The sequence below is a fragment of the Lotus japonicus genome, chromosome 6 (genome assembly GCF_012489685.1).
Source record: "Lotus japonicus ecotype B-129 chromosome 6, LjGifu_v1.2".
NCBI lineage: Eukaryota > Viridiplantae > Streptophyta > Magnoliopsida > Fabales > Fabaceae > Lotus > Lotus japonicus.
In genome coordinates, this window is record NC_080046.1 from 64,046,050 (window position 1) to 64,065,442 (window position 19,393).

General features: G+C 36.3%; 2 protein-coding genes and 1 pseudogene across 3 annotated transcripts; all 3 read left to right on the top strand.

Moving 5' to 3' along the window:
• The first annotated feature begins 9,495 nt into the window (after nt 1-9,495).
• LOC130722256 (3'-N-debenzoyl-2'-deoxytaxol N-benzoyltransferase) lies at nt 9,496-12,799 on the top strand. Of its 2 annotated transcripts, XM_057572939.1 has the most exons (3): nt 9,496-10,489; nt 11,135-11,684; nt 12,690-12,799. In XM_057572939.1, exons 1-2 carry the CDS (start codon nt 9,681-9,683, stop codon nt 11,667-11,669), a joined length of 1,344 nt encoding a protein of 447 aa, XP_057428922.1. In that variant the 5' UTR covers nt 9,496-9,680; the 3' UTR covers nt 11,670-11,684; nt 12,690-12,799. The 2 variants fall into 2 exon arrangements, with proteins under 2 accessions (XP_057428922.1, XP_057428921.1); XM_057572938.1 differs by lacking the exon at nt 12,690-12,799 and having other exon boundaries at nt 9,499-10,489; nt 11,135-12,035.
• Nucleotides 12,665-14,122, top strand: LOC130725771 (magnesium-chelatase subunit ChlI, chloroplastic-like; annotated as a pseudogene).
• Nucleotides 14,123-16,766: 2,644 nt separating this feature from the next.
• On the top strand, nt 16,767-18,937 carry LOC130722552 (magnesium-chelatase subunit ChlI, chloroplastic). Its single transcript, XM_057573310.1, has 3 exons — nt 16,767-16,969; nt 17,171-17,280; nt 17,747-18,937. The coding sequence occupies exons 1-3, from the start codon at nt 16,867-16,869 to the stop codon at nt 18,797-18,799; spliced, it is 1,266 nt and encodes a 421-aa protein (XP_057429293.1). The 5' UTR covers nt 16,767-16,866; the 3' UTR covers nt 18,800-18,937.
• Nucleotides 18,938-19,393: the final 456 nt, after the last annotated feature.

Consider the following 19,393-nt stretch of genomic DNA (forward strand, 5'->3'; position numbering starts at 1 on the left):
AAAGGCAAATCTTAATTAGTTCCATTTGTAGTTCTATAATTCATAGATCTTGTGCTTTATTTGAACAATCTTCAAACATGCCAAAACAATTCTTCACTTCTTATATATACACTACTAGCTCATAAAACAGAATTATAAAAAATGTGGGCGGTGTTGTCCGTTTCCATCGCTTTACTGCGTAATGATTCATGCAATGTTTGTTTTATAGAGGTTGAAGAATTATTTATAACTCTAATGAAGCACTACTGCACTAAGAATAGGCTATATAAAAATAATACTCCGTAGTAGGATTTGACTATTCTAATAAGTCACATTGAAAGCTAAAGCGAATCTTTATAGAGAAATCAACAATAACAATATTCATGTCAGTTAGTTTACGACTTTACGTCTCCTCTGATAATTTCTAATCTAATAAGTCGTATCAAGCAAACTTAATTTAAAAAATAATAATTTTATGCTTGTTCTCATGGAGATCCTTGCTGACATCAAGGAATTATTAACCAGGGGCTGGAAGATTTCATTGGTGCAGGTTAGCAGGGAGTGCAATAGAGAAGGGCGCTAGCGAGAAGGGCGCTGTCACATCTGTGTCATTCTTTAGTGTGTTAGAGAGCCTCCTATGGAGAGCTAGAGATATCCTTGTTTTGAGAGATTGATTAGTTGTTGTTTAATTTTGTTTTGCTGTTAATTTTTCGTTGCATAAAAAAATGGCATGTATGTGTATCATTTTACCTCTAATTTATAAATTTATAAAAGATACTTTGTAAAAAATAAACTTTAATAATTAAAGGCGACAAGGTAGTTTTTTTTAAGTTCAATGGTGACAATATTTTTTTTTCTTTAAAAGAAAACAGAGATGCATTAAACAAAAGACATAGAAGTCAATACATTAAAAGAGAAATTTTATTTTATTGAAACATTGTTTCAACCAACATAATATTAATCAACGGTGATTTTTCTTTTTCGTTTTCTCTCACATCATCGTGAGAAAATCCATTTTCTTTTTATGCTCTATTCTCTCTTTTTGTTGATCAATGATGCCTTGGATCTGGCCCGCCAGGGCTAAGTCGACTGGTCCTACGTGGGCTTTCCCCTGTGAGTGAGAATGAGCTTGGGCTTGAAACATGTTGGACACCAAAAGAAGAGTCTTTCGGTGGTGCTGCATTCTTCATCAAATTACCAAGTGGACGAGGTTCAGAAAATGAGAATGAGTGAAACACCAACATAATTAGAATCATAAAGAAACCCAATTTCACCATTTTTTTATGCAATGATCTCAGATAGATTGGGAGCTAGTGTATGCACAGAACACTGTGTGTCAAAATGTATATCTAGCTATCTAGTGATTAAGTCAAGTGCATATATATATATGCTTTCAGGAGAGGTTGATTTTAAATTATATAGGCCATTATATAAGCATATCTAGGGGCTCATGAGGTTTCTAAATATTAATTGACACAATTTGTGGGTGCATGCATCTATGGATTGAGAAAAGGCTCAAGCACAAGGGTCATATATATAAATCAATTAACTTTTGGACATGGAAATCCTCTAAAGGCCTTCTCCATTTGCTGTAACTCATAGCCTTTATAACCATTAGTTTCTTTCTCTCATTTCATGTACGTCTTCAACTTTTTTACAATATTTTGTTTTAGTATTTACTACATTTATCAGTAACTCAATATAATTAATTAATTATAAGCATGCGTATTTCACACACTTGTTCAACTAGAGACAGAAAATACCTGTTTATTTGGGGTCCACGATCGACGTTAGCTTATGTTTTCTAGTGCTTTCTGGAAAGAGTTGACACTTATTGTAGGTTAGGTTACCTTCAATCTATTGGTTTTTGTCTTTGGCGGAGGCATTCCCATAACTGGTAGTCGTGAGACTATTCTTTCACTTCACGTTAAACGCATATTTTCATTCACAAAGATTCGAACCTCTGATCACTTGCTTACGAAATGTTGAATCACAATTAATGTCAATCCATTTGGTTGATACCCTTCTAACTATTAGTTTTGCTATTTTGTATTAGATGATTTCATGTTGCATAATGTCTAGTGTAACATTGTGTTCATCTCTCTTGTCATTAAACTATTTTTATTTTTTAAATCAATACATGCTGCCGTAAAACATAGTTAAAGGCTAAAACCGCCACAAATTTCATGCTACTTAGTCTCACTCACCAAACTAGCAAAATTTTTATTCTCTAAGGGGCACTAGTCTATTGAATTCCTTTTTTTTGGGTTTTTCAAAATATTCTTACAATCAATAATCATGAGACTAATCCTTAACTCTGACACGTCGAATTCTTGTTGTGAGTGCAGACTCATCGAGAAAAACACTTTGAGTTGTACATCCATTAACATCTATATTTGGTAGGGGTTGTTTAAATGACCCATGATAAAGTTTGAGTTAAATAACCCATCATCCAATCACATTGGAGATAAATGAGTTGGAAATAAATTAATAAATAAAATATAGAAATTTCAACTCACTTATCTCCAATATGATTGGATGATGGGTTATTTAACTCAAACTTTATCATGAGTCATTTAGACAACCTCTATTTAGTAATATATATCTAATTAAAGTATGAGATTTCAAAACCTCCAAAGGTAAGCTATTTGTCAATGGTCATATGATTGGTCTTTCTATCTCTGAGGCTGTAGTTTTTGTCTAGTTGTAAACGGCGCATGGCAAATGTTTAGTCCAATTAAAACTATATAAGTTTTTTGGTTCTATGATCTCCATGTTAATAGTTATAATTAATACACCGTAACTTGATAGTTGATCCAAACAAAATGATCCAAAACAAATTTAATGGATTCCACCTAGGAGGACATGATCTTAGGTGAGAAAACTATGATCTAGAACTAGCTAGAAATGCAAAAGCATGGATATCATAGTATTACTTTTTAGGTTTTAATATATATAATGATTGAATACATACTTTTTGTTGACATCGATCAACGATTGGCATGTTCTAACGTTGGACTGAGAATATCCTAAAGCAATCTTTTAGTGGTTTAAGAATATGCTTCAATTTTTTCACAACTATTAATTTTTTTTCTCATTTCTTTTCCAGGAGAATCTTATAACTTAGACATGTCTCTATACGTTATAGCCATCATCATGATCATTGATCAATGGTTCAATACTAGCTATTAATTACTTATACCAAAGGGACCAGGGTACAGATGGGGTGGGGTTGGGGTTGATATTTTTTCACAGTAGAATTCGAACCTTGCACTTCTTAATGAAGTTTTAGACCTTTAAACATACATAAGTCCCTTTTTTTTCTTTGAAATCAACATATATACACATTACTTAACTACCTAGTAGCAGTCACACTATCATCGGAATTAAAGATCCTAAAGTTCCAAACCAATTTTAGTAACTGATATTATAATTCCTAATCATCAATTTAGAGTTGGTATTTTCTTTAATAATGTAAAAATATGCTGTCAAAAATAATGTAAAAATAAAACTATTTACCAAAAAAAATAGTTTAATATCCCAGTAGGATAGATCGAGTGGTAGGAATTGGGGGACATACGGGTTGGGTAGGGGGAGGTCAAGGGATCGATTTCTGGCCGGTGCAATTTATCTTTCGGATGTAAAAAAAAATAGTTTAATAACAAAACTGGTAACTTGCGACGAAAATGAAATCAGTCACAAAAATCTTTGACTAGATAGAGAGAAGGTTTTAGTGACGGAAATATCCATCACAAATTTGAAAACAACTCAGAGACAGATCCTATTCCCTCGCTAAACTATTTTCAATGAGCACGAAACGATTTAACGACATCATTTTGAGAGGGTCATATCCCGTCGCAAATAGAGACGGAAGTTGCGGCGGCTACAGCGTTTTTATGGTGATTCGCGACGGAATGCTCCCTCGCAATATTCCGTCGCTGGTAATCTCTGTTATCTGTAATAGTTTTAGTCGAATATTTTGTGACGGTTTTATTTTCCGTCGCAGAAAAACAGTTGTTTTTTTTTTTAAAAAAAAACCAGTTGTTAATAAACTGTTTTTACACTATTTAAAAAACCCTCAGATTTGATAATTAATCTTATAATAATAAGAATATGGTATCATAAACAATAGAAAAAACAGGCAAATAATACAAACTTGTTCACAAGTGGAATCACCAATCCATATTTGATCATTAATCTTATAATTATGTCTGCAACTGCAAGAATATGGTATCATCAATATCAATATCAATCAATATATATTAGAAAAGAAGAACTTCTACCAGGCTGATTTAGTGACGTGTCATTCTCACGTTAATTCTTAGTGACGTGTCATTCCCACGTTAATTCTCATAAAAAAATTACACGTGTCATTCTCAGGTTAATTCTCATAAAAAAATACATTTTTAAATTTTAGATTTGATTAGAATTTATGTTGTTTATTTCTTGATTTTATTTTAATTTATTTTTGATTTATTTTTAGAGTAATAACTAATTTTTATGGTATTTTTATTGTATTTTTATCTTAATTTATCTTATTATTTATTTAATGTTAATTTCAGGAAATTTTTTATTTTATTTTACAGTTATTTTTAGAGTATAAATTAATTAGGATTTATGTTGTTTATTTTTATCTTAAATTAATTGATACTCTAAAAAAAATCTCACGTGTCATTCTCATAAAAAAAAATTCACGTGTCATTGTATTTGATAGATTCTCTTTTTTTGTGTTATTTTATCTTGAAATTGAATTTTAAAATATTTTCCCTAATTATCTAAGATTTACCTAGATTACTCCTTACTAATTTTATTTCCAAAACAAATCTTGAAACATTTTTCATTATCTCTTTAAATTAGGAAAAGTCTCTAGCCAAATTTACTACAGATTTACAGGAATCCTCTGATTTCTCTTTTTATTCTTTCTCATGATCTACAATATAAAAATAAAATATGTAATGCTGAGATTATAATACATTAAAAATTTAAAAGATTTTCCCTAATTATCTAAGATACTGCATCATTCTGTTGACACATGTTCCCTGAGATTTACCCTAATTATCTAAGATTTACCTAGGTTAAATAAAAAACCAAAAAATTCAATAAAAATTAATTAATAAAAACTATCAAAATCTACCAAATCACAATAAAAACTCATAAAATTTTGAATTAAATAAAAATTCGAAAATTCAATAAAAATACCATATAATTTAAATAATACTCTAAAAATAAACTTTTTCTTTTCACTTAAAATTTATTTCCATAACAAATCTTGAAACCGATTTTTTAAAGGTAATTTTAAATCTGAGAACTTTTTCATAAAATATTAAAATTTTAAAAGATTTGCCCTAATTATCTAAGATTTACCTAGATTAATTAAAAAATTAAAAATACCATAAAAATAAATTTATAAAAACTAACAAATCACAATAAAAACTCATAAAATCCTTAATTAAATAAAAATTTGAAAATTCAATAAAAATAACATAAAATTTACTAATACTCTAAAAATAAACTTTTTCTTCATTAGATGATTCTTATAGAGAGGTGGGTGCTGAGTTAGTTTCTTTATTGCAGTAAATCAGGATTGGAATGTGCTTGCAGAAGGTTACATAATAAATCAAGTTATTGGAGATCCTATATTTTCTGTTTTCTTCAAACTAGCTGAATTTTTTACATATACTGAGCTTTAACTTCTTTACACCATTCGTTGATATTGTGGTGAATAAAGAGATTTTGCAGCTAAACCCTATCTTCTACTTTTTTGGTGGGTGATATTTAATCTTAACTAACCACGTTATTTCAATCTCTAGGAGGTATGTCTATATCTTTGTAGCATTGAGGAAAATTGGTCTGACCAATAAGTATCGCTTGTGATTGGTTTGAAGCTGTATTGGTAACAACCCTCTTATTGCTTAATGCATGAGAGCTGCTCATTAATTAATAATATTAAAAAAACATAAACTTGAAGTCTAGCTATATGCAGGGGAGCTGCTAATAATAGCTTGCTACGACATATGTGAAGATAATTGCACACATTTTCAAGTTCAAGAAACTTTACAAGGTTATTTGCATAATGTCTTTTGTTACATTATTAGGAGTTGTCAATGGTTGTTTTCCCTTATGATGTTCTTTGACAGGTTATAATGGGGTACAAGGTATGTCAAAAGTGGTTCTTTTTTTCTTGAATTGATGATAGCCACAAGCAAGAAGCTACTGCGGATGTTCTCCCCTGGTATAATACTCATTGGTCATCCAATATTTGATATTATCAACACCGCAAATCCAAAAGTAATTGCAATTCTCCTCTAAAGTCATTAATAATTTATTTTCTTGCTTACCAAGCGCAGATAAGTGCACTTGCATGTCATGATCTGAACTTAAGGTTAGCATGTCATGAACTCATGATCTCTTTCATAGAAAGAGAGTGAAAGAGAGTGAAAGAGAGGGTATAGTGACAAATATAGTAGTTTTCTGTTTACCACAAAGAAAGTGGTGGAGGAAAGGAGATATAGAAAGCAGGACCCATTTGCCTCAGCTGTGGCCTCCATGACTTTTTATTATCATCCGTGTTTTTCTTTAATTTTAAATTGGCTCAAGATTAGCGGGTCCATATATTTGCATTGAATTAACCTGCCTCTATTTTATGAATTGACTCATGAATGTCATCTCTAATTGCATTATTTTTGTATGTTACGTTTAAAGTCCAATTGAAATTTTCATTGCTTTATCCCATCCGCAATTCTTGATCCTGCAATAATTATTAATTGACTGAATCTCCTCATGATCTGTTTGTTTTTTTGTTTGTTCCCCCAATTTGAGTTCTTCCTTACTGTGTTTTGATTTTCTTTTGCAACTGGATTTTATGACTTGTGAGACCTTCTATGTCTTTGCCTTCTCTGCATTTTTAGGACTTTTGGGTTGAATAATATCTGTGATTTTTGTTCCTTGATTTATAGGTTGAAGAAAGTATTCGTAAAGACGAGGTTAATCCCATGGCATAACCACCTGAAGTATAGCTGAAGAACATCAAGAGCACATATGGGTTGTGTCAACTAAAACTTCTGCTCATGCTTTCTAGATTTTACTTAGCATTTCAGACTCTTATATTTCATATGTTGTTTCATATATTTTTAATAATCAAAGTATGAATTGACGTACCAAATACGACAGACATATTACCCGTGCAACGCGCGGGTAAAAACACACTAGTAAACGATAAAAAGCACAAATAATACAAACCTGTTCACAAGAGCCCAGCCCAGGATTCCCTGTATTCCTATTTTTAATCTCATAAATTCGTGGACTTAGGCTTTGGGCCTCTTTCAATGAAACTAACACCTTTGACAAAAAAAAACAAGAAAAAAGCACAAGTATTTCTAAAATTTGATTCATTCACCCTTTTATTTTTTATATATCTCATCTTATCTTATCGCATCAATTATCATATATTTGAAAATAAATATATACTGAGTCGAATAAAACAATTGACAACATAGGTTGGCACAATCAACTTCAGACTTAGCTCGCAGCGCTCCACCGAGGGTTAGTTCATACTTGGGAGCTTGTATACCGGAATGTTATTTGCCATGTAGATTGCTTGGCATTACAGCAAGTGATTCTCAACAATAGTGATGTGCAAGATCACTGGCATGGCCAGGAGATCATCATGGCTCGAGATTTGCTTGCTAGGTGTTTTTCCCTCCCACAATAGATGAGTTTCTTCCACAATAGGTGGATATCTTCCACATTAGGTGGATCTACTACCCAAATAAGTGGGTTTCCTTTTGTTTATGGTCTGGTTTCCCTCTTTTACGACCACCACATCCTCCGCCCTCACTGTCGTCGCCTCCACCTTGGTCGTTCTCACCGCATCCATCGATCTCAGTGAGTTGGGTTGCAGATCTAGTGTTGAGACGGTGCGTCCTGTGTCTCGCCGCCGCTGCTGCTGTGTACGCCCCTGTACCCGGGCCGGAGGCCTTCTCACTGGTCTCAGGCAAGTCCTGGGTTGAAAGGGGAAGGGCTCTAGTTGTGCTGATTTGTTGGTAGCCTCACCGCGCCACCGAGCCACCGCCGTCGCCGTACCTCAGCCGCGATCTGCTCTGCTCCGACCACCACCATCCTTTTCCCTCTGTTCTGGTTGTTTCTGGGTTGATCTGCAGGTGCCCCTCTATCCTTGGTGCCAGTGCACCGGCTTGACTCCTCTTGGTGCCGTTGAAGCCGTTTGTGTTCTTCCTTGAAGGCTAAAGTGTTTGCATCTCCGGCAGAGTCGGATGGATTGCAAGTGGAAGCAGTTGTTTTAAAAAGGAATGATTTACTACTGCTTGGACAGCCAAGCTTTTCACTGGTTTCTGAGATTTAGGGTGCTTGGGTTTTTCTTTGTTAGTTGATTACTTGTATCAGCATGAGTGAGCATGCTTATTAGTCTTCAATTGCTTATCTGTTTATGCATTGCAGAATCACTGCTTGAGATTTTAGTCCCACTGATGTAAGTTTCACTGCTATAAGTGCCGTTGGACAATCTTTGAATATCAATCTAAGCTCTATTGACAAAAAAAAAAGAGCACAAATTTCTCCTAATTTGTTTAATCTCTTCGCTCTAGTTATATCATCCCATATTTTTCTTGACACTTCTCCTTTTTTCCCCACATCTGGACCCAACCGTCTACAAAATATTTTTCTAAAATTTGATTCATTCACTCTTTTATTTTTTATATATCTCTTCTTATCTTATCGCATCAACTATCATATATTTGAAAATAAATATATACCGAGTCGAATAAAACAATTGACAACATAGGTTGACACAATCAACTTCAGGCTTAGCTCGCAGCGCTCCACCGAGGGTTAGTTCATACTTGGGAGCTTGTATACCGGAAGGTTATTTTCCATGTAGATTGCTTGACATTACAGCAAGTGATTCTCAACAATAGTGATGTGCAAGATCACTGGCATGGCCAGGAGATCATCATGGCTCGAGCTTTGCTTGCTAGGAGCTAGGATGTCATGCTTAGTTATGTTTCCCGAGATCGGAATGTTGTTGTGGATGCACTAGCAAAACTTGCGGTTCAGGAAGGCTGGGATTGGAAAGTTTGGAGCTTACCCCCGACATCGGTGATGCCTTTGCTTTGCAATGATTTAGTTTCTTAGTTGTTGTTTCTTTTCCTTCCTTGATGTAACAAAAAAAAATCAACTTTAGGTTCCAAGTTTAATTCTCCCGCCTCTCATAGATTGAGAGTTTAAATCCCTTTGGGGTAAGTAAACTCCCCGTTAGTGAACATCCCTCCTATGATAAATTTCCCAACGCTCCTACTAAAAATTGAACTTTTACTAGCCTCCCTAACATGTCACTGACGCCCTACCCGGTAAGCTTTCTCTCCGTTCTACTATAAAAAACCATTTTCTAATTAATGTGTGTGAATGCTAGCTGCTGGTTTGGTGAAATCATGGGATGCAGCATGCTCCACGTCTTGCCATCTCACACTCACTAGCTCTTAAGGAATCATTGGTTGGAAATTTGATCAAATAGAAAGTGACGGTGTGAATAATGAACAAAACCGCCACAAACCATGCCTCCCTCGCTGCTATCTGCTATGCTCTGTTCTGGTTTGGTGAGAGTCACCTAACACAGCACAGTAACACTATTAAAATGGTGGCAATGGAACCACTCCAAGGAGAAAGACATAGCCATAACCATAACCATCATGGAAACCATCATCAAAACCACAGAGCGTGTTCTCATCTTTCCTTCTTCCCCTCCCTTCCTCAACGACCACTCCCTCCCTCTCTCCCACCTCGACACCGACCGCAACCTCCACCTCACCTTCCGCTACCTCCGCGCTTACGTCACCACCGCCGACACTACCTCCGACCCCTTCCACGTCATCTCCTCCTCCATCTCCCAAGCTCTTTTCCACTACTACCAACTCGCCGGCACGCTCCGCCACCGCCAGGACCACCGCCTCGAGCTTTGGTGCGCCGCCGGCCAAGGCGTCCCACTCATCCGTGCCACCGCGGACTTCACTCTGGATTCAGTTAACTACCTCGATGACCCGAAGCCCGATTTCATTGAGCAGCTGGTGCCTGACCCGGGACACGAAGAGGGGTTAGAGCACCCGTTCATGGTTCAGGTGACGGTGTTCAAGTGCGGCGGGTACACTCTCGGCGTGGCGACTCACCACGCGGTCTGCGACGGGATGGGTGGGGGGCTGTTTTTTAACACGGCGGCTGAGCTGGCTCGTGGGGCGACCCGGATAACGGTGGAGCCGGTGTGGGAGAGGGAGAGATTGTTGGGTCCTCGTGACCCGGCCCGAGTGGATTCACCGTTGATAGGGGAGTTTCTGGGTTTGGATAAGGGTATTTTGCCTTATAATGAGGACATTGGTCCTGTTGTGAGAGAGTGCTTTGATGTGAGGGATGAGTGTTTGGATAAGTTTAAGAAGGACTTGTTTCAACAATCTGGATTGAAATTCACTACTTTTGAGGCTCTTGGTGCTTACATTTGGAGATCCAAGTAAGTCACCTTCTATGTGAATTGTGAAACACTCTTTTATTATCCTTTTTAGTTTCTTCCATTGTGTTAGTGTGTGTTTGGTTACTTTTGTGGAAACTCAAAATCAATTTTTGATAGAGCAATTGGATGGTAATATAGTGCATGTTTTGGAAAATACTTCTATAATTGATTTTGAAGCCAAAGTCAACTATGGAGAGAAGATCCCATGGATGGGTAGCTTTTAAGTGACATAATTGAATTTGAGAAATGAGAAGTTGATCCAAATATGCTAATAGAGGTTCTAGTGTCATTTGGAGAATTGATTTTAGTCTCCAAGTCAATTCTTCTAGAAGCTAGGGAGTAGCTTTTGCATAATTATTTTTGAGACTTTTCAGCTGGATATCTCAATATAACCATATAGAGCCATTTTTTCCCATAAATGTGTCAACAAATGAATCACTTCACTTTTCAACTTTCAAGTCACTTATATTGTAGTCTAATTTTGCCAAAATCAATTTATCCAAGATCAATTGTGACAACGCTGATACAAATATGGAGTTAGTGTAAACTTGTAAGTTGTATAGCAAACTATTATCACAATTCACAATCTGATAATGAGCTGATATTCAATTATCCTGATTCTGACCATGCTAATTGCTAAAACAGGGTTAGGGCCTCAGGAGTCCAGGGTCATGAGAAGGTTAAGTTTGCATACTCAATCAATATTAGGAGACTAGTAAAGCCATCACTACCTGCTGGATATTGGGGTAATGGTTGTGTTCCAATGTATGCGCAGCTGAGTGCCAAAGATTTGATAGAACAACCCATTTGGGAAACAGCAGAGCTAATCAAAAAGAGTAAAAGCAATGTTACTGATGAGTATGTTCACTCCTTCATAGATTACCAGGAGTTGCATTTTGCGGATGGGATCACCGCAGGTAAAAGGATTAGTGGCTTCACTGATTGGAGACACTTAGGCCATTCAACTGTGGACTTTGGTTGGGGAGGGCCAGTTACTGTTTTGCCACTTGGAAGGAACTTACTTGGGAGTGTTGAGCCTTGCTACTTTTTGCCTTATTCAACAGCCAGTGCAGGGAAGAAGGAGGGGTTCAAGGTTTTAATCACTTTGGCAGAGGCTGCGGTTCCTGCTGTGACAGAAGACATGCAAATGTTTGCCAGTATCCAAGAACAAGTTGTTTGAGACTGTGATTTGAGGGTGAGTAAAGGCTTGGTGTCAAAATACAAGGGATTAAAATCACATTAGTGGTTAAAGAAATAAACTTAAGCCATTGGATTAACTCAAAATAAAGAAAGAAATAGTACTTGTTGGTGTCAAAAATGAAACTTAACACTTGGTGTCCAATTGATCATATACATCCTATGAATTTAAAGACCTTCGTAAGGACAAACTCATCAAACCTTAACCAGCCTGGTTAACTCCAAACCCGAAGTTTATTGCTTAGCTGTTGTAAAATTTTCTTGTATTATTTACTCAATGTGTTGAATATTGCACTATGAGTTGTATTTAGTTATCTTATCATTTTATATATGTTTTAGTTTAGTCAAATGGTGCTATTGCAATGTTTGTGATTAGGACTTGCATTATCTTTGAATAAATTTTCATTAAGTAATAATTGTATTACAAGGATCTAATTTGTCTATCACTAGACCAACAATTTGTTGCTTAACTACACATATAATGAATTCTTGTATGGACATCTTTTAGAATTATAGAGATAGATATGATCATATCCTAATATAAACTTAATTGATTACTGTCCTTAGTTATTATATATCCTATATAAACTTAATTGATTATCATCCTTAGTTGTTATAAATTTAAAACAAAACTCGCTTTTACTTTCAAAGAAAACTCACTTTTACATTCAAACAAAAATGTGTCAACTTAGGTTGACATAAATGACCACAGATTCCGGGTTAACTCTCCCCTCGTATAGGTTGAGGGTTCGAATCTCTCTGCGTTTAGTAAAATCTGAGTTGGTGGGCAATCATCCTCAAGGAAATCCCTTGGCGCTCATGTCTAGAAGTTGACCTCTACTAGACTTCTCGGCATGTCACTGACGCTCTGCCAAATAATTTGAAAGTGTTTTCTTTCCGTTAAAAGAAAACGCGGAAGGGAAGCTTAAAGAATTAGAGGTTTGTCCTTGTGGGCATCATGTGATTGGTAGAAAATCTATGCTGAATGGTTGTGGCTTTGCAGGGCAGAGCTGTGGCCGGAAGTTTTATGGAGGAATTGGAATCCATGGCTTTAAGGGAAGGTCTCAGTTCTCAGTTGCCAGTGTTGCCACTGAAGTAAACTCTGTAGAACAGGTAGGTAAGGGTTATGCCATTTCTTAGGCGAGCTTTTCTTTCATTGTCTTTGCCATTGTTTTGGAATGCATTAAGCTTAGGCACTGGGTGCACTCCAGATGTTTGTAGGAATGTTTAATGTTGAGCCATTGAGCATTAGTAATTAATGAATTTTAAACAAATTATAGGTTGAAGATACTATCTTAAGATTGTATTGTGATTTTTGTTCTTCTAAAAGTGGACATACACTTGCACATGCGCATTTAGAGTGTGGTTGGTTGAAGGAAAATAGCAAGGTGAAAAGAAAAAATAGTCCATATTTGAACTTATAATGTGCCAAAATACCCAGATTATTTATTTCATGTGATTCTTAAAGTTCAAGATTCAGGCCAACTCTGTTAAGTTTTTTGTGTTAAAGTTCAATATTGCATTTTGACTTTTGTGTGTGTGTGTGTGTGTGGTTTGATAACATGTCAAGTGCCAACTATGTTAAGTTTTCTCTTATCCAGGTTCTGAATAAGGTTTCTCAAGAAAGCCAGAGGCCAGTGTACCCGTTTGCTGCTATAGTTGGACAGGATGAGATGAAACTCTGTCTTCTCCTTAATGTGATTGATCCCAAGATTGGAGGTGTAATGATCATGGGGGACAGGGGAACTGGGAAGTCCACAACGGTTAGGTCATTGGTTGATTTACTTCCTGAAATCAAGGTTGTTGCTGCTGACCCATATAACTCAGACCCAGAGTATCCAGAGTTCATGGTGTTGAAGTGAGAGAGCGTATACTAAAAGGAGAGCAACTTGGTGTTGTCTTGACCAAAATTATCATGGTTGATTTGCCATTGGGAGCTACAGAAGATAGAGTGTGTGGGACAATTGACATTGAAAAAGCTCTCACTGAAGGTGTGAAGGCATTTGAGCCTGGTTTGCTAGCTAAAGCCAATAGGGGAATCCTATATGTTGATGAAGTTAATCTTTTGGATGATCACTTGGTGGATGTGTTGTTGGATTCTGCAGCATCAGGGTGGAACACAGTGGAGAGAGAGGGTATTTCTATCTCTCATCCTGCGCGGTTTATCCTAATTGGCTCCGGCAACCCTGAAGAAGGTGAACTCAGGCCACAACTTCTGGATAGGTTTGGAATGCATGCTCAAGTGGGGACTGTAAGGGATGCTGAGCTCAGAGTGAAGATTGTGGAGGAGAGAGGGAGGTTTGACAAGAACCGGAAGGAATTCCGAGAGACTTACAAAGCATATGCTATTGGGTTTAATTTCTTTTAACATGGATATCCTTCACGAGAGATAATTATGTTCGAACAAAAAACATTAATAAGATTATGTTGATGTTAGCTCTCCGTCCATGAATTTGTTCCATTTACAAAATTCGAACTTGAAACATTGTTTAAAGAGAATTAAAATGTGTCACTTGAACTAACAATGTGTTGGTACTTGATATATTGGGTTTAATTTTTGAACTCATATATATGAAAAAACGCATGAGTTGAGCAGTACGGAAAGTTAGATTACCCAATTATTATTGAAAAGGGGAAAAATGTAAAATCTTCTTAACAATAATATTTTCTTAAAACAAAATGATTATGTATCATCATGAAATTCATAGAAGTTCACTCAAAGATAAGAAGGAGAAGCAACTAATAAAACAAAATGAGGAACCCAACAACACTCACAACACAATTCTTGAAAGAAAAAGGAAAAAAGAAAAAAACCCAACTCGATTCATCTCAATCCCATTACCACTACAACTCGACCACTATATTCTTAACAAGAATTATGTTTTCAAACTAGATTTGGCATGAAATTTAACTCATTAATCTCATTAATTCTACCAACTCAATTCATCTCAATCCCATTACCACCTTAATTCGACTAGTCTCTATCATGCATATTTGGTGATGCTATTCATCTTCAAATCGAATAGACAAATACTACTCTTTTGTTGATCTATGTCAATTTTAGGTCATCTACTCCCCATCACAAATTCAATTCCACCCGCTTGGAATAAACATAACAATGATTGAAGTTGTTTTAAGCCATTTTCTAATAAACATCACACACATCTTACTTGCAATCTATTTCCTGTTAAAGTCAAATTTATCTGGTCATGTCACATTATCACAATAAATGAACAAAAAGTATATTACTCAGCCAAGAAACCAGATGAATCTAATACGCAACTATTTTTCATGGATTTTTTTTTTGAACTCAAAAAACTGCTTATATTAAATCAAGTCAAAACCGGCATAGAAGTCAATACATCCGAAAGCAACAAACTAGAAAGTCCTGGTGGACCCTCCTCTATCCAAACAACATCAGGAAAGGTAGAGGAGTTTCGGACAAAGAAATCAGCACAAGTGTTCCCTTGGCGACGAACAAAAGAAAAATCAACATAATCAAAAGCATAAATTAAACTACGACAGTCATCAACAATAGAAAATAAATAAGATGATCCATTCGCCTTCTTCCAAGCCTGGAAGAGGGGTAAGCAATCTGTCTCAAACTGAATCCGCCTGAAGCCAAGCTGCACAGACAATTCCATAGCCCACCTGAGACTCAAAGCCTCAGCCACTGTTGGAGAAAGAGCAAGTGTTGGATACTTTGCAGCCGCCGCGAGCACCTCACCATTGTTATCCCTTGCCACCATACCAAAGCCCGCGAGCTTGTCTCTCCCGCTGCTGCATCCATGTTGACCTTCACCATGTCTTCCGCTGGCCGAAGCTACTTCCCTGGTCCCTGACCTCGCCCGCCGTTCGCCAAGGAGAACGTCGTAGGCGGAGGGCACACGAGCAACGAAAATCACATTAGTGGTTAAAGAAATAAACTCAAGCCATTAGATTAACTCAAAATAAAGAAAGAAATAGTACTTGTTGGTGTCAAAAATGAAACTTAACACTTGGTGTCCAATTGATCCTATACATCCCATGAATTTAAAGACCTCCGTAAGGACAAACAGAAACTCATCAAACCTTAACCAGCCTTGTTAACTCCAAACCAAAAGTTTATTGCTTAGCTGTTGTAAAATTTTCTTGTATTATTTACTCAATGTGTTGAATATTGCACTATGTGTTGTATTTAGTTATCTTATCATTTTATATATGTTCTAGTTTAGTCAAATGGTGCTATTGCAATGTTTGTGATTAGGACTTGCATAATCTTTGAATAAATTTTTATTAAGTGATAATTGCATTACAAGGATCTAATTTTTGTACCACTACACCAACAATTTGTTGCTTTAACTACACATATAATGAATCCTTGTATGGATATCATTTAGAATTATAGAGATGGATATGCTCATATCCTATAAAAACTTAATTGATAACCATCCTTAGTTGTTATAAAATTGAAACAAAACTCACTTTTACTTTCAAACAAAACTCACTTTTACATTCAAACAAAACTATGTGCCAAATTGGGTTGACATAAATGAGTGATTTCGGGTTAAACTCTCCCCTCGCATAGATTGAGGGTTCAAATCTCTTTGTGTCTAGTAGAATATGAGTTGGTGGATAATTCCCCTTAGAAAGATTCCATAGAGCTCATGTTTAGAAGTAAGTCTCTGCTGATCTTCCCGACATGTCACCTGCACTTTACCAAGTAATTTAAAGTATTTTCTTTCTGTTAAAAGAAAAAGCGGAAGGAAGGTTAAAGAATTAGAATACCTACACCAATCACTTAAGATTATAAACTATTAATTGAGCCTCACACTATAGGTTTTCACAAAATACTAAGACAATTCTTTTATATTATTTCTATTTGTTTTTCTCTTGTAAAAAAAGTATATTATTTCTATTTATTATATTCTTGACAAACTACAAACTTAAATTTCAAAACATTATTCCATGCTTTAGAAAGTACAAAAATAGGAAGAAAATGCTAACTCAAATAGATTTTTTAATCAGAAAAATGTTAACTCAACTCAATTAATTTATAATATTTTTTAAAGAACAAGATAGATTGATATTGGTAGAAGGAGATCTATCATATCCCCTTATCCAGAAAGCCAATAGAAAGCATGCCAGCTGCTATGTCTTAACAACACCCAACACTTCTCAGTACCTTCTCTACTCCAACCATGGCGTCCACGCTGGGCACGTCTTCATTTGCTGTTCTTCCTTCACGCTGCCTCTCTTCCCCATCTTCCAAGCCTTCCATTCACACTCTCTCACTAACCTCAGGTACAGTGTTTGTGCTTTGCCCTTTGTTTTTTTGGTTATAATTGAGGTTATGCGACAGACCCATTTCATATTTGTTGTTTTTCTGTGATAAAGCTATGTTTTTTCTTATCCTTGAGGAGTTTGTAATTGGAAATGGAAGGTGGGTCCTTGTGGGCATCTTGTGATAGTTAGAATTTATGCTGAATGGTTGTGGCTTTGCAGGGCAGAGCTGTGGAAGGAAGTTTTATGGAGGTATTGGAATCCATGGCTTAAAGGGAAGGTCTCAGTTTTCAGTTGCTAGTGTTGCCACTGAAGTCAACTCTGTAGAACAGGTAGGTAAGGGATATACCATTTGTAGGCACTTGGTGCACTCCAGGTGTTTGTAGGAATGTTTTATGTTGAGCCATTGAGCACTCATAGTCGTCGTAGTTAATGAGTTTTAAGCAAATTATGGGTTGAAGATACTATCTTAAGATTGTTTTGTTCTAATAAAAGTGGACATACTCATACACTTGCACATGGACATTTAGAGTGTAGTTGGTTGAAGGAAAGTAGCTAGGGGGAAAACAGTTAGTTCATATTTGAACTTATAATGTGCCAAAATACCTAGATTATTTATTTCATGTGATTCTTAAAGTTCAATATTTTGATCCAGATTTCTTAAAAGGATTTGGGCCAACTCTGTTAAGTTTTGTGTGTCAAAGATCAATATTGCATTTTGACTTTTTGTGTGTATGTGTGTCTGTGTGGTTTGATAACCTGCCAAGTGCCAACTCTGTTAAGTTTTCTCATATCCAGGTTCTGAATAAGGTTTCTAAAGAAAGCCAGAGGCCAGTGTACCCGTTTGCTGCTATAGTTGGACAGGATGAGATGAAACTTTGCCTTCTCCTTAATGTGATTGATCCCAAGATTGGAGGTGTAATGATCATGGGGGACAGGGGAACAGGGAAGTCCACGACTGTTAGGTCTCTGGTTGATTTACTTCCTGAAATCAAGGTTGTTGCTGCTGACCCATATAACTCAGACCCAGAGGATCCAGAATTCATGGGTGTTGAAGTGAGAGAGCGTATAATAAAAGGGGAGCAACTTGATGTTGTCTTGACCAAAATTAACATGGTTGATTTGCCATTGGGAGCTACAGAAGATAGAGTGTGTGGGACAATTGACATTGAAAAAGCTCTCACTGAGGGTGTCAAGGCATTTGAGCCTGGTTTACTAGCTAAAGCCAATAGGGGAATCCTATATGTTGATGAAGTTAATCTTTTGGATGATCACTTGGTGGATGTGTTGTTGGATTCTGCAGCATCAGGGTGGAACACAGTGGAGAGAGAGGGTATTTCTATCTCGCATCCTGCGAGGTTTATCCTAATTGGCTCAGGTAACCCTGAAGAAGGGGAGCTCAGGCCACAGCTTCTGGATAGGTTTGGAATGCATGCTCAAGTGGGGACTGTAAGGGATGCTGAGCTCAGAGTGAAGATTGTGGAGGAGAGAGGGAGATTTGACAAGAACCCGAAGGAATTCCGAGAGACTTACAAAGCTGAGCAGCAGAAGCTCACGGATCAAATCACCGCAGCAAGGAGTGTTCTTTCAGCTGTTCAGATTGATCAAGATCTGAAGGTGAAAATCTCCAAGGTTTGTGCTGAGTTGAATGTGGATGGATTAAGAGGAGACATAGTAACAAACAGAGCTGCCAAAGCTCTAGCTGCTCTCAAGGGAAGAGATAAAGTAAGTGCAGAGGATATTGCTACTGTCATCCCTAACTGCTTGAGACACCGCCTTCGAAAGGATCCCTTGGAGTCAATAGACTCAGGTTTACTAGTCACAGAGAAATTTTATGAAGTTTTCAGCTGAAAGTAATAGATTTAACACTCTGTCTACTGTCATATTTGATGAGCATATTACTACAATATTTACAATTTAACCTTTTCTGTGGGGATTTTGATTTTCCTTATTTTGAGTAAGATTCATAAGGAAATTCCTAGTCTTTTATGTGCATGACTCTCTAAATATTTTTTTCCAGCATGTTTAGTATCTTGTTGAAATTTTCTAGCATCACTTGTTTAATAAAAGCTACTTCTTTCTCTCCTCCCAACATTCTTCTGCCACTACTAGAGGTTCTTGTGGTATGTTATGTGTTGTAAGGGGATTTAATTTGGGAAATTGTCTTTGACTATTTTCTAAACCTAATCATGATCATTGTCAAAACATGAATTTTACATATCATAGACCAGCTATCTGAAATGCCATAGAACTAGAGAATAATAATATCCCAACCAACATAGGTAATTAAACATTATTATGAACTTTCCTAAAGCATCTAACGCCCCTCTCACAAGTTCACATATATCTTTTCTCTCTAATAGCATGTTTGAATAAGAGTTGAAAACCCTTGGAATCGCTTAATTTCACTGAAATTCTACTCAAACTAACTTCTATGTTTACACG